At 58.3% G+C, this 15,290-nt stretch overlaps 1 protein-coding gene across 4 annotated transcripts in view; it reads right to left on the reverse strand.

Moving 5' to 3' along the window:
• Window positions 1-2,508: 2,508 nt before the first annotated feature.
• Window positions 2,509-15,290, reverse strand: part of GAK (cyclin G associated kinase) — an 82,511-nt gene continuing 69,729 nt past the window's right edge. For all 4 annotated transcript variants that reach the window (XM_077136171.1, XM_077136172.1, XM_077136174.1 and 1 more), the window contains 9 exons: window positions 14,397-14,549; window positions 13,428-13,793; window positions 12,809-12,925; window positions 12,150-12,272; window positions 6,898-6,996; window positions 5,051-5,269; window positions 4,151-4,299; window positions 3,566-3,742; window positions 2,509-3,405 (listed from right to left, as the gene is read on the reverse strand). In XM_077136171.1, coding sequence (XP_076992286.1) covers window positions 3,304-3,405; window positions 3,566-3,742; window positions 4,151-4,299; window positions 5,051-5,269; window positions 6,898-6,996; window positions 12,150-12,272; window positions 12,809-12,925; window positions 13,428-13,793; window positions 14,397-14,549 — 1,505 coding nt within the window. In that variant the 3' untranslated portion in view covers window positions 2,509-3,303. The remainder of the gene's footprint in view (window positions 3,406-3,565; window positions 3,743-4,150; window positions 4,300-5,050; window positions 5,270-6,897; window positions 6,997-12,149; window positions 12,273-12,808; window positions 12,926-13,427; window positions 13,794-14,396; window positions 14,550-15,290) is intronic.

Genomic DNA, 15,290 nt, shown 5'->3' on the forward strand with positions numbered 1-15,290 from the left:
GCGAGTTTTGGTCTGGGACCATGGAGCCACCTGGAAACAGGTAGAGGTAACAGCTGTACAGTCTTGTCAACGAACTTGTTAACGAGCGCCTGCTTAGCGTGGTTCTGACATTATGTATATTTCCCCAGAATTAACCCTATATCAGAAAGCAAAGGTACTCCCCAGTCTCCTGAGAAGCCGGTGTCCATGCCAGCCAGCACCCCATGGCTCAGGCCCTGCTTGGCCGACTCCTCGTCAACACGGCCCTCGTCAGTCCTCTCCGTCCAGCTGCTCAGTTGAGTGGCACGTTCCCTGCAGAGGGCCCTGGAGGGCAGGGAAACCCCAGCGGCTGCAGAGCTTCTGGGTGGGGCCCCTATGTGGGTACCGACACCCACCTGCCCCGACAGCACAGCCCCGCGGGTGGACGCAGTGCCCACAGGAAGAGGACCCTCCACCCAGCAGGCGGGGTCCTGGGGGCTGACCCAAGTGGGATCCCTGGGTGGGCCGCAGCCAGGCGAGCAGCGTGAGGGGTCCTGAGCTGCGTCATGGCCCAAGAGGGGCTTGCCCTACGTCTCACTGCTGGCCTGGGACTCCAAGACCCTTGGATCTCTGGGTGCCAGGCAGGCGACCCCCAGGGCAGAGCAGTGCCCCCTCCCTGGAGGAGGAAGAGGTCGTGTAGGCAGCTTGTCATGATTACCGCATCCTTCACAGAAAAACATGACAGAAGCGAAGGGTGCCCCAAGCCACAGGAAGCAGGTGCCAGCCAAGGCCGGGAAGGTCACTACTGGCTCAACCGAGCAGCAGCTTTGGCCTCGCAGGGCCGGGCAGGCGCTGGGGGTGCACACCCAGGCCAGACCCAAGCGACAGGAAGGGGGCCCTAAGGGGGTGTCCTGAGCCACGCAGAGGGGGGCAGTGGGGAAGGAAAGCAAGGGGTGGGCTGGCAGGGGTTCTCACCAGGGCTGTCCTGGTGGGCTCTGGCTCAGTAGTGGCCAGGCCTGGGAGGCAAAGGTCCCACTGCAGGTCCCAGCCTGGGCTTCCCGTGGGGGTTCGGGGGGGGGGGGGGCTGTGACTCTAACATGGCCTTGGCCCGTGCCGGGTGGCTTCCATTGAAGCACAGCCTCTCAGGCTCTGGGGCTCCTGACACACTTACCCCATCCCCACAGGCTTGTGGCCTTTGGGTTCAGAGTCCCCACGCCTGGCTGCAGGGGAGAAGCACAGCCATGAGATCCGCTGGGCCTCACTTCATGTCCGCCTGGGACGTGAGGCAGTACCCAGAGCAGTGCGTAGATGGCCCATGCTGGACCCCACTGCCCCTGGACAGTCACGTAAGGGTGGGCAGCCTCGTCCTGGGCTGACAGTGGCCACGCCCCTGGGGGCCCCACAGGGAGCAGGGCCTGCAGGGCATGGCTGGGGTGTGGGTGGCCAGGCCACGGCACTGCTCATCTGGCTACGGTGGGGCCCAGAGGACACTCGTCCCCAGGGTCCAGCTGCCAGAGAGTCACTGGCTCAGAAGATGAGAAGGACGTGTGTTCTCAGGAGTCACATGTCTGCATGTGCTACTGTGTGTTGTGGCATGTGTGTATGGTTGTGTGCACGTACCTCTGTGTGCACCGTGTGCATGTGCATGTACCTCAGTGCACCTGTGCATGCACGTAGCTGTGTGAACCGTGTGCGTGTGCACGTACCTGAGTGTATCTGTGCACGCACATAGCTGTCTTTGTGTGTGCACGTAGCTGTGTGTGCACTGTGCGCGTGTGCATACCTGAGTGTATCTGTGCATGCATGTAGCTGTCTTCGTGTGTGTGCACATACCTGTGTATCTGTGCATGCACATACCTGTCTTCGTGCGTGTGCGAGTACCTGAGTGTGTGCACCTGTACATGCACGTAGCTATGTGCACACCATGTGCACATACCTGTGTATCTGTGCATGTACATAGCTGTGTGTGCACTGTGTGCGTGTGCACGCCCGAGTGTGTGCACCCGTGCATGCACATACCTCTGCATGCACCATGTGCATGTGCAGGTACCTGAGTGTATCTGTGCATGCTCATACCTCTGTGTGTACCATGTGCACATACCTGAGTGTGTGTATCCGTGCATGCACGTAGCTGTGTGCATGATGTACGTGTGCATGTACCTGAGTGTGTGTATCCGTGCATGCACGTAGCTGTGTCTTTGTGTGCGTGCTATGGGAGGCTCCGGGTTGGGGGGGCAGGAGAAGCAGACCCCACCGGCGTCAGAGCCAGGCCCCACTCTGCGACGAGGCCCCTTGGGCCTGTGGACTCCGCCCTGGCTCTGAGGATCTGCTCGGATGGAGGGAGGCACAGAGGGGAGCAGGGGGGAGGGGCTTGGTCATGGGGCAGCAGTGCTGGTGGGGAGGGCCGTGGGAGCAGGTGGCTCAGCTCTGGGGCTCAGGGCGGGGGTCGCAGGTCAAGTCTGGGTCAGGCCAGGCTGGGGATAACTCTCTGGGAATTCTGGTGTGGCAGGCGCTGGGCCAGGACGGCTTTGACGGGACCCTCTGCACCTGTTGATGTACATTTTTCTTTTTTAATTTAATTTTTTTAAGTGTGTCTCTCCGAAGGTTCGGAGGGGGTGCCGGGCAGGGTCCAGTGCGCTGCAGTGTGGTCCGCTCCAGGCAGCTAGGGAGATGGGGACTCCTGGGTCCCCTGCCCCGCCGCACGTGGGCAGAGCCGTGGTCAGCGTGACTGGAGCGTCCTCCTGCTGCCCGAGCTTGTCCCTCTGGCCAGGCCCAGCTTGCCCGCTGTGCTCCCGCATGCCCCTGCAGATGCTGGGGGGCCTGGGGCCAGAACAGGGGACACCCGCACTTGGCGAGAAGGGCCCCGCTGCCCCTTCCCCACACCCAGACCTCCCCACAGAGGGGACGGCCTCGGGCAAGCATGGGGCCCGGGCGCAGCCAGCACCAATCCACTCGAGGCTGTGGCTGTCTTCAGAAAATAGTTTAATTCTGTACAGGAGAGTCACAGGCTGGTGACATGGAGCAGATGCAAATGTACACCTGGCGCGGGAGGGAGACGCTCAGCAGACGGCCCCCTGCGAGGGGCAGTCACCAAACACCAGACAGATCACAGACGCGAAAACCGTATGGGTGGGGGCAACACTTTCTTCCAGAACGAGGAAAAGAAAAACAAACGTCAACAAAAACCAGGGGCTTTGGAATGGCTCTTCTTGTACCACGGAATGACACTCCACCATCAGCGCAGGTCAGGGCGGGCACTGGGCACTGCCCATGCCACCGCCACCACGCCTGCCCAGGCGACCCCATCACGCGAGGAGTGGCCGGACCCCCAGCCCTGGCAGCGGCTCAGAAGAGGGACCTGGCACCCTGGCTCTCGAACTCAGCCCAGGCGTCGCTGAGCTCCATGAAGATCATCTTGGCATGCTGCTCGTACGGCTGCCCCGCGGCCTGTGGGCGGAGGGCGTGAGCGCCAGCCCGCTCACCTTGTTGGGGTGCACCACCAGCCCCGCTGGCCCGCCCCCCACGGCCAGCTCACCTCACCTTGTTGGGGTGCACCACCAGCCTGGCCCTGCCCTGCCCGCCAGCCCGCCCCCCGTGGCCCGCTCACCTTGTCGGGGTGCACCACCAGCACAGCCCGGCGGTACTGCCGCTTCACCTGGCTGGGCGTCACCAGGTCGGCCATGCCCACGGGTGTCCAGCGGGCCTCCCCGTCCCACAGCACCGTGTGCAGTGTGGACAGCAGGGCTCGGATGTTCCGCTCCTTGCCTTCGACCCACTCGAGGAGCTGGGGGCACAGGGGTGGTCAGGGGACAGGCCGGCCAGCAGTCAGGGTCGCCTATACTGAGCCAGCCAGCCGGGGGCGTTGGGCAGCACAGCCCCCCAGGCCTACCCAGGGCCCCGCAGGGGTGACCAGTGTGGCCGGGGCCTCTGCAGCGGCCATTCCCCAGGCCCTGTGGGCTGTCCTGGCCCTTCCAGATGCAGAGACGGGTCCAGAACCTTCTCCTCGAGGCCTCCTTGCACGGCTTTCACTTCCTCATTCATGCACGACCCACCTCTTCCCACGCATCGTTCGCGGCACCCTGCCTGTGGGGTCCCTGCCTGCGGGGTCCCTGCCTGCGGGACATCCTGCCCCAAGGGGCCCCTGCCCCCTACCATGCAGTCAGGCTGGAGAGCGACAGGCCGAGCGGCTGACCTTGAGCTTGAGGGGGTCCGTGCCTTTGGCCACATCCTGTTTCCGCATCTCTGCAATCGTCTTTGGTCCTTTTTTGTCAGATTTAGAGGAAAAGCCTTGATCGGGCAGGAGGTCCTCAAAGTCGTTTTCGGAAACTTTTGCCTTGTGGGCTAAAAAAAGAGTGAAAACTGTTTACGACAAAGCAAAGGACCCACTGGGTTCCCCGTGACCCATGTTTTCACATGTGGGGAGATCCCACCTCACCCTCTCAGTGTGGCCAGGAGAAAAAAGGAGGGAGGGAGGGAGGCAGAGAGAGGCTCCCAAAGGATCAGGGATGAGAAAAGCACATTTCCCAGTTCCAGGCCCCCAACCTCAGACCCAGCAGGACAGCAGGGGGAAGGTTTGCCCCCCAGGATGGGCCCCTGGCTCAACCACATCCCCTTCAGTTCCTTTTCTAGCTCCATGATCCTTCTGTGTTAAAGGGGAATTAACAAAGGCAGAATGTCTAATAGGGCTCATTTCTAGGGCCCCAAACCTCACGAGCACAGACAGTTCCCTCCAGGAACTAAGGAAATGGAGGCACAGGGGGAGGCACAAGGGATGGCAAAGGGGGAGGCACAGGGGGTGGCACAGGGGGAGGCTCAGGGGTGGCTCACGCAGATGTGGGGAAGACACGAGCTGGGGCTGATAGCCCAGCAGCCGGGGCCCAGAGGGCTTCTGAGGGGCAGCCTCAGCCCTGGGTCTGCTGGGATCCCCTGAGGCGACAGGAAGACAGTCTGGAGGACACCGAGATGCCCGTGGCAGCCGGGAGGGGCTCCTAGTGGAGGAGCAGGCATTCCCCGAGGTGGGCTGGATGCTGGAGGGGTGGCCCTGCTGCACTCCCACCCCCTGCACGGCCCCTGGGGGCAGGGGGGCACCTACCGAAGGTGGGTGTGCGCACACCCCTCTCCTCTCGGTCCCCAATCACACTGGAGCTCGGGGTGTAGCTGGGCCTTGGCGGAGGACAGGCCTTGGGGGGCGGCCTGGCCTGGGGGGGCCATGGGGAGCCTGGGGGCCGACCCGCCTGCCAGGGGCCACTGCCCGTGGGTGCTGCAGCCGTCTTGGGGGTGAAGCCACTGGGGAAGAAGCCGCCAGCCGAGCCTGGTGAAAGGTCCACACGGTCAGCAGCAGACACTGCGGCCGCCCGTCCTTCGGTCACCGCTATGCTCGGCCTTTAGAAAACACACATACTGGAAGACGTGGTCACAAGACAAAACACACCACTCGGAGCTTTGGGGGACACCCCTTGTCCAGCAGCATGGGGGTGCCTCGGCAGAGGGGTTGGTGGGCAGGCTCTGGGGCTGGGCTGGCCCCCAGCACTAGGCAAGCCCCCCACCGACTGTCCGGCTATGGAGGTGACCCTTCCACGTGCAGGCTGGCTCTGGGGCTGGGCTGGCCCCCAGCACTAGGCAAGCCCCCCACCGACTGTCCGGCTATGGAGGTGACCCTTCCACATGCAGGCTGGCTCTGGCAAGTGTACATGCTGGTTGTAATGGACCTGTGACCCCCAAAAGATGATCCCAAATCCTAAACCTGGTCCTGTAAACATGACCTAAATACTTGGAAGTGGGGTTTGAAGACATGGCTAATCCATGTAAGATCAAAGGAGATTTGGGGGGCTCTAAGTGTGTTCTTAAAAAAGAGGAAACGACAGAAACAGACAGGCGGCGAGAAGATGGTTCAGTGGTCTTGCGCCCCGTGGGGTACTCGACAGTGGCCGCCCGAGGAAACCGGGCCTGACTTGGGGGTGGCCGTCCGCAGCCAGCTGAGACTGGCGGGGGTGCTGGACTGCAGCGCCTCCACTCCTGGAGGCTTTCAGGGCAGCACGAGGCTGCGTGGCTGGAGAAAGTGGGGCTTGGAGGCGCTGCATTCACACTGCCCTGTAGCCACTGGCTGACTACCGGGGGGACGTGCACCTGGTGGCAGCGGCAGCGACAGCGATCTCCAGCCCTCCCCGGTGAGAGAGGCGCAGACACTGACCAGTCCTGACTGGCTGGTGGGGGAACGACACGGTGGCCCCCGGGCTGGCTCCATCTGTGGCCCCCTCCACCCCACGGCATGGTGGCCTCCTACTGCCCTCCCAGCACTCTACAGACCGCGGGCCCTGGCCTCTGCTCCAGCGTCACCCAAGCCCCACACAGCCTTCCTGCCCAGGGGTTCTGCCCTCAGTGGGGGGGCACATGCAGCCCACCCCGCGCACTGAGCTCACACCACTGCCTTCCCTCCAGCCCTGCATCCCATGCTCCACGGCCTGTGCTGGGGTCCGGGAGTCCCGGGGTCCACGCAGAGCCTCCCAGATGGGCTCCCACAGCCGAGGGCCCAACCTTGCCCCACTTCCTGCCAGGCAGGACACCTCAGAGTCGAGGAGGGGCAGGGGCGGGCAGAGGGCTGCAGCAGGAGTGTTTAGGTCTGTACCTTCTGGAACAACCCCCTAAAGGCAGGATGCTCTACGCGCCCCACTGGGCCCCTGTGTGCCCCACGAGCCCCCGCACGTGCCCCATGAGCTCCCACGTGCCCCACCGGGGCCCCTGCACACTGGGCACCCCACCGCGCCCCCGTGCACCCCACCGTGCCCCCGCGCGCCCCACTGGCCCCTGCACACTGGGCTCCCCACCGGGCCCCCGTGCACCCCACCGCGCCCCTGCACGCCCCACTGGGCCCCCTGCACACTGAGCACCCCACCGGGCCCCCGCGCGCTCCAATGGCCCCCTGCCCATCAGGCGCCTTACCTGGGAGGGCTGAGCCCAGACTGCCGAGGTCAGCAAATGGGTCCAGGCTGGAGGAGGGTCCGAGGGGTGCTGTCTGGCCTCCTGAGGTGAGGAGGGGCCCTGCGGGGGAGCAGAGGTGTGGGGAGGGGGCACCCATGGCTCCGGCCCGACGCCCTGGCCACCCCAGAGCCTCACTGCAGTGCAGCATCGGCACCCACGCAGCCCGGCAGAGACGCCCTCCGTTCCTGAACTCTGGTTCCAGCACTGATCTCAAAGTGGAAGAGAACACAGGAGTTGGCTAGTTGAGGATCATGGTCACACTCTCCTGAGACGCCCTGTGACAAGATGACTGCCTTAAGACGCTCCCAACCAGCTCCGGTTAATAAGGTCCTTCAGAAAAATAATGTAGAAATCTGTCCCAAGAGCCCACCCCTGTTCATTTTGCTCTGATTTTGTAACAGCGTTTCCTGGAGTCTACCCAAAATCGGAATATCCCTCACAAGGCTCCACGTAACAGTGAAAAGCTGCGGCGGCCTCAGCATGAGACACAAGCATTCCAGGCTACGGGATGCCCATCAAAAGTTACGGCTACTTCTCCATATACAAAGAACTCTTATGAGTCAATAAAAAAAGATGAAACCCTACTTTAAAAAATGAGCAGGGACAGAGGATCAATTTAAAGAAACAGAGAATTTGAATAGTACAGTAAATGAGCTGGACTTAACAGACATTTCCAGAACCTTACACCCCACAACAGAACAACACAACACCTTTCTCTCAAGTGCTCATGGATCACTCTCAAGGACAGACCATATGCTGGGTCACAAAACAAGTCTCAATAAATTTAAAAAGATTGAAATCATACACAACACTTTCTCAGATCATAAAGGAACGAAGCTGGGAATCAATAATAGGCAGAGTGCCAGAAAATTCACAAATATATGGAGGGTCAACTATACACTCTTAAACAACCAGTGGGTCAAGGAAGAAATTACAAGAGAAATCAGAAAATATCTCGAGGCAAATGAAAATGAAAACACATATCAAACATACCAAAATTTATGGGATGCAGCAAAGGCAGTGCTAAGAGGGAAGTTTATTGCCCTAAAACGCTTATATCAAAAAAGAAGAGCAAAAACCAAGAATTAACTGTCCACTTGGAAGAACTAGAGAAAGAACAGCAAATTAACCCCAAAGCAAGCAAAAAGAAAGAAATAATGAAGATTAGAGCAGAAATAAATGAAATTGAGAACATGAAAACAATCGAGAAAATCAACAAAACCAGAAGTTGGTTCTATGAGAAAATCAATAAGACTGATGGACCCTTAGTGAGGTTGACAAAAAGAAGAAAAGAGAGGGTGCAAATAAATAAAATCAGAAATGGAAGAGGAGACATAAGCACTGGCCCCACAGAAATAAAGGAAGTAATGACAGGATACTATGAACAACTTCATGCTAATAAACGAGGCCATGAAGATGAAATGAACAACTTCCTAGAAAGCCATGAATACCCAACATTAACTTGAGAACAAATAGATGACCTCAATAAACCAATCACAAGCAAAGAAATTGAATCAGTCATTAAGAATCTCCCCAAAAAGAAAAGTCCAGGACCAGATGGCTTCACATGTGAATTCTACCAAACATTCAAGAAATAATTAGTAGCAATCCTGTTCAAACTCTTCAAATAAATTGAAGAGGAGGGAAAGCTACCTAACTCATTCTACGAAGCCAACATCACCCTCATACCAAAGCCAGGCAAAGATATTACAGGAAAAGAAAACTACAGACTAATCTCTCTAATGAGTAAAAATGCAAAAATCCTCAACAAAATTCCTGCAAATCGAATCCAGCAGCACATTAAAAAAGTTATACACCATGACCAAGTAGGATTCATCCCAGGTATGCAAGGATGGTTCAACATAAGAAAATCAATTAATGTAATACACCATATCAACAAATCAAAGCAAAAAACACCACATGATCATCTCAATTGATGCAGAAAAGACATCTGACAAAACTCAACATTCTTTCTTGTTGAAAACATTTCAAAGGATAGGAATAGAAGGGAACTTCCTCAACATAGTAAAGGGAATATATGAAAAACCCGGAGCTAATATCATCTTCAATGAGGAAAAACGGAAAGCTTTCCCCCCTAAGATCAGGAACAAGACAAGGATGTCCACTATCACCACTATTATTCACCATTGTGTTGGAAGTTCTAGCCAGAGCAATTAGACAAGAAAAAGAAATACAAGATATCAAAATTGGAAAGGAAGAAGTAAAACTCTCACTGTTTGCAGATGATATGATACTATATGTCAAAAACCTTAAGGACCTTAAGGACATAACGCTGAGTGAGACTAGCCAGAAACGAAAGGGCAAATACTGTATGGTCTCACTGATATGAACTGACATTAGTGAAAACTTGGAGAATTTCAGTTGGTAACAGAGACCATCAGGAGATAGAAATAGGGTAGATATTGGGTAAGTGGAGTTGAAGGGATGCAGATTGTGCAACAGGACTGATCATAAAAATTCAGAAATGGACAGCACAATACTACCTAACCGTAATACAATAATGTTGGAACACTGAATGAAACTGAATTTGAGAATGATAGAGGGAGGAGGGCTGGGGGGACAAACAAAATCAGAAAGAGAGACAATAAAGACTGAGATGGTATAATCTAGGAATGCCTAGAGTGTATAATGATAGTGACTAAATGTACAAATTTTAACATGTTTCTGCATGAGGAAGAACAAAGGAATGTCAGTAATACAGGGTGTTGAAAATAGATGGTAATTAATATTTTAAAACTTTAATGTATGTGTGAGACAAGCAAAACATGTTTATTTGAGACAAGCAAAACATGTTTATTTGGTACAAAATTTATATTTTGACTAGTGCATTTCCTAATATAACTTATGTGGACAGCTTAATTGAACACCATAGTACTTGGAACCTTGTGTAGGACATGAGATTTTGTAGGTTTGTCCAGAGTGATGCCCAGATAAATCCCAGAGTGATTTGAACAGTGAATAGGGAAGTATTTGCAGAGTCCCCTAGGGGGAATGGTGAGAAAGGGGGAAAACTCAACTTCCCCAAGTGGAGAATTCTTGATATTCTCACAGCAGTGTGGACAACCAAAGCAATAGGCTGAGACCCCAGTCTTGGGGTTTGTTCATATGAAATTTAACTCTGCAAAGGACAGACTAAGCCTACTTAAAATTAGGCCTAAGAGTCACCCCCAAGAGAACCTCTTCTGTTGCTCAAATGTGGCCTCTCTCTCTCAGCCAACACAACAGGCAAACTCATCACCCTCCCCCTCTCTACGTGGGACATGACTCCCAGGGGTGTGGACCTTCCTGGCAACATGGGACAGAAATCCTACAATGAGCTGAGACTCAGCATCAAGGGATTGAGAAAACTTTCTCGACCAAAAGGGGGAAGAGTGAAATGAGACAAAATAAAGTGTCAACAGCTGAGAGATTCCAAACAGAGTCGAGAGGTTACCCTGGAGGTTATTCTTACGTACTAAACAGATATCACCTTGTTAGTTAAGATGTAGTGGAGAGGCTGGAGGGAAATGCCTGAAAATGTAGGATTGTGTTCTAGTAGCCATGCTTTTTGAAGACGATTGTATAATGATATAGTTTTCACAATGTGACTGTGCAATTGTGAAAACCTTGTGTCTGATGCTCCTTTTATCTACCTTAACAACAGATGAGTAAAGCATATGGAATAAAAATAAATAATAGGGGGAACAAATGTTAAAATAAATTTAGATTGAAATGCTAGCGATCAATGAAAGGGAGGGGTAAGGGGTATGGTATGTATGAATTTTTTTCTGTTTTCTTTTTATTGCTTTTTCTGAATTGATGCAGATGTTCTAACAAGTGATCATGATGAATATACAACTATGTGATGATAGTGTGAGTTATCTATTATATAAAAAGAACAGAATGATCATGTGATAAGAATGTTTGTGTCTGTATGTAGTTATGTATTATAAATAAAAAATACATAAATTAAAAAAAAATGACAGGGAAGATGAACCTTCTCAAAAGGAAAATAAATAACCCAAACCACACAAGACAAGACAAACTCATTCACAAAGAAGACATACACGATGCAACAACTGGTTTGTTTTGCTTATACACACTAAACAAGGGAAGAGCTCACGGACAAATAAGCTAAGAAAATGTACCAAAAGGGGAGTGAGGGCTAAGGCTGTCCCTCGGACAAAGCGATCTGCCACCAGGAATTTCTCAGCAGGGCATAGAGGGGCATCCACGCAGTGGGCAGACCCCCATCCCCACCCCCCACCCGGACGAGGCTCAGGAGAGGACACAGAGACAGGACCCGGCAAGGGCTCGTGCTGGGGACAAGAAAATGGGCAGAGAGTGTTCTGCGGAGTAGGACACCTGTGACAGCACAGGTGCAAGCTGCAGCACAGCCGAGTCACACCTCCACCTCTCTGGAGCAAGACTGTGCTGGTCCTGCAGGTACCAGGTGAAACCGGGAAGGGGAGAGGGAGGAGAGGGGAAGAGAGAAAGGGACAGGGAGGGGAAAGGGGGACAGGGAGGGGATGGGGAACAGGGAAGGGACGGGGGACAGGAGGACAGGGAGGGGACAGGGAACAGGGAAGGGATGGGGAACAGGGAGGGGATGGGGAGCAGGGAAGGGATGGGGACAGGGAAGGGACAGGGGGATGGGGACAGGGAAGGGACGGGGACAGGAGGACAGGGAGGGAACGGGCGACAGGGAAGGGAAAGGGGGACAGGGAGGGGAAAGGGGGACAGGGAGGGGACGGGGACAGGGAGAAGATGGGGACAGGGAGAGGACAGGGGACAGGGAGAGGATGGGGGACAGGGAGGGGACGGGGGACAGGGAAGGGAAAGGGGGACAGAGAAGAGGAAAGGGGGACAGGGAGAGGACACGGAGGGGATAGGAGGAGAGGGAAGGGGACGGGGGACAAGGAAGGGGAAAGGGGTACAGGGAGGGGACGGGGACAGGGAGGGGAAAGGGGGACAGGGAAGGGGAAAGGGAAACAGGGAGAGGACATGGAGGGGACAGGAGGAGAGCGAGGTGGACAGCAAAGGGGACAGGGAGGGGAGGGTGGGACAGTGAGGGCGCAGGGCAGCAGAGAAGTGGCAGCAGACTGAGCACTTCCTGTGTCCTGGTTCCTTTTCTGGGGTACACAGGCCACGAGCAGGTTACTTGTAAAATGGGAAAACAAACAGGTCACAGGGCCTGTGCCGCCAGGCCGTACCTTCTCCCGCAGGCCTGGGGGCCGGCTCAGGTGCTGGGGGCTCAGCCCAGGCATCCCAGGCCCCCAGCAGGTCCGGGTGGCTGGCCGAGGCCCCCACCTTGCCAGGCTCTGCCGGGAGGTCACCTGCGCAAAGAGAGTGGGAGAGAGCAGCTGGGAGGGGTCCATGCCCCAGGCCCCCTAGCCTCTGGTGGTGCCTCCTGCCTCAGAGCCCAAGGGTCAGTCCAGGCAGGACCTCCCAGAGACCCTCCCTGGGGCACTGGGCTCAACTGCTACTCCCAGACAGCCCACACGGCAGGGCCCTTGGGGCGGCTCTGGACAGAGTCAAGCACCGCAGGGCCACAGGCGCAGGCTGACCCAGACCCGTGGTGTCGGGAGCTGCGTAGTGACCAGAGCTGAGAGGTGGGGTACGGGGTGGGGGAGTAAGGACAGGAGTGGGGAGGAGGAGAGGGTGAGAGGTGAGGTGGGGGTGCGGGGTGAGGCTGGGGGTGACAGGCAGGTGGGGGAAGGGTGAGAGGAGGAGGTTGGGAGGTGGGAAGGCAAGGGGCAGCGCTGGACCCCAGGCCCAAGGCTCTTCAGGGCTCCCCTCCCTGCCTGCCGCACCCCAGGCCCGAGGTGCTCAGAGCTGCGTGGGGCGGCCTCGGGCGCGGGCAGGTACTCACCCAGATGCAAGAGGCCAGCGCTACAGGATGGCGGAGGGGCGCTGGGGGCGTCAGGGTGCAGAAGCCTGCCGAGGGGGTCGGCGTCGGGTGTCACCGGGAAGGGGTCAAATGGGTCGGCTAAGTAAGAAACGGTGCGCATAGGGTCAGGTGCCATCGTGGGCGGCAGCGGGAAGGAGCCGGGGCCAAGGACCCCAACTTGGGCGCACAGGACCCTGCAGGAAAGGCCGCTGTCTGGACTTCTGACATCCGAGGACAGGCAGACGGACGGGGTCCCATGGAGACCAACAGTCCCTGCAGCAATGGCTCTGGACGGGTCCCGTGACCCCATGTCCACAGGGGACAGGGACACGGGGAGGGGTGACCGGGGGTCCTGGCACGGTGGGGCACGTGGCGCTGAGGGAGGGTCCGGGCCAAGGGGGGGCCACAGTGAACACAGCACCGAACTGGTGCCCGTTTCGAGAGACAGAAAGACACAAGGCAGCAGCAAGTGGGGTGGACAGATGGGACCATGCAGGGGCCCGGAAGCTTGGTCGGGGGTGGGGACTCCCCCGCAAGGGGCACAGAGAGCTGAACCCCACAGGGTCCCACCCTGCCCCCTCACCCCTGCAGGCGCACATACCTGGGGGCGGGGGCCCCGTGGGAGGGCCGGGGCTGGCGAAGAACAGGTCAGGGTCTCCGCCAAGCAGGTCGCCCGTGGACCCCTGGGGGGTGGCCGAGGGTGCGGCCAGCAGGCGGCTGAGCAGGTCAGCGTTGCTCGGGGCCCCGCTGGTCTGCGCGGGGGGCGCGGCACCTGGCCCCACCTCCGAGTGCAGCCCCAGCAGGTCCACACTGTCCTCCGGCAGGGGCTCAGGCTGTGGCGCCGGCACCTCCCGCCCCGGCTCGGCCACGGCGTCCTCGGCCTCGGGCTCGCTGCTGTCCTCGGGCCCCCCAGGCTCGCGCTCCCCAAGGAAGCGGCTTTCGCAGTCGGCGCCAAGTTCCTTCTCTTCTGCAAAAAGAGCACAGCGCGCATGCCAACAGGCACCACGCTCGTCCAGGGCTGTCCAGGGCCGCTGGGCCTGCCTGGTGGGTGGAAGCAGACCCTGGGCGCCCCTTCTACCCCGTGCCCCGGGGCCCAGCACAGGACAGGGGCTGGGAAGGCCAGTGAAGGTCAGCGGCACCGGCAGTCTGCGCAGAATGGGGGGCGCGGCCAGGAGTGGCCCCTGGGGAGTGTGGACAGCCCCTCTGGACTCGGGGACCCCTGTGCTTCAAAGCCGCCCAGGGGCTGCCTGCTCCCCTCACGGCTACCATCGCCAGCCGAGGGCCCCGGGGCGCGAGTGACCCGGCTGCTCGGTGCAGAGACTGGGTGGCTGCAGGGCTCAGGTCCGGGGGACGGTCGTCAGGGCTGAAGGCCCAAGAACAAGACCTGGGGTCCCCGCAGAGGTCCAGGAGGGGGACAGAAGACGGCTGGGGGTGAGGGGAGAGAGCAAGGGGCGAGGACTTGGGGCAGCTCCTGCCCCCCCCCACCCCCCCATCTCAGGCTGCGGGAACACTGGCCCCAGCTCCGCCCTCTCCCCGGCTCAGGCTGGGGGGGTGGGGGGCACAGGCCTACCCTGTGGCTCCAGCGCTGGCAGGAAGTGGCTGGAGTCAGTGCTGCTGCTCTGTGGAGAGTCAGACTCGGCGGGCTCAGGCTCGGGTGAGCGGGTGGCCGCCTCGGCATCCTGCAGCGCCATGGAGCCGGGCTGCCGGGGGAGCTCGGGCTTACCTGCCGTGGGAGTGAGCGTCAGGGTGCCCGGCCCTGAGGACCCCCGGCCAGGCCCCCGGGGCCTGGAGTGGGCCATGTGCGTGAGCCTTTGCCCTCTCTCCTCCACCTGCCACAGCTGCCCACACCCCAGCCGGGGCCCTGCCGGGTGGACAGAACCACTGACCACTAGGAGGGGCCACACGGGGAACCCAGAAGCTCAGAGCACACACACACGTGCACACACATCCAGCATACACACGCACAACCATACATCTAGCACACACACCATCCAGTGCACACAGCCGGCGCACACACATGGACAAACACCCCCCACCCCCCCACTGCTGCATGGTGACACTCAGCAGTCCCCCGTGAAGGAAGCATGGAGACTGCTCAGGAGAACCAGAGGCCACCACTGCGTGGCCAGGACGCTGGGTCCCAAGCCCACACTCCACCTCTCTGGGCCCGTGCGACAGCACGGGAGGCCAGGCTCAGGAACTCTGGTGCAGCGTCCAGCCGGGACAGACTGAGCCCCTCCGTCCTGAGGCCGCGTCCCTGATGGACATGTGTGTCCAGATAGCCAAGGCCCCTGACCTATGCAAGGGAGCAGCGCCCACCCCCAGGACACAGGCCCCACCGTGCCCGCCCACAGTTCTCCTTCTCGCTGGGTCTTCGGGCCGGTCTCGTTACTGCCTTCCCACGGAACAGACTTGAGAGGCCCCCTTATGGCCCCCCAGGGCTTGCCACCGTGACACACACCAG

The sequence above is a fragment of the Tamandua tetradactyla genome, chromosome 19 (assembly GCF_023851605.1).
Source record: "Tamandua tetradactyla isolate mTamTet1 chromosome 19, mTamTet1.pri, whole genome shotgun sequence".
Lineage (NCBI taxonomy): Eukaryota > Metazoa > Chordata > Mammalia > Pilosa > Myrmecophagidae > Tamandua > Tamandua tetradactyla.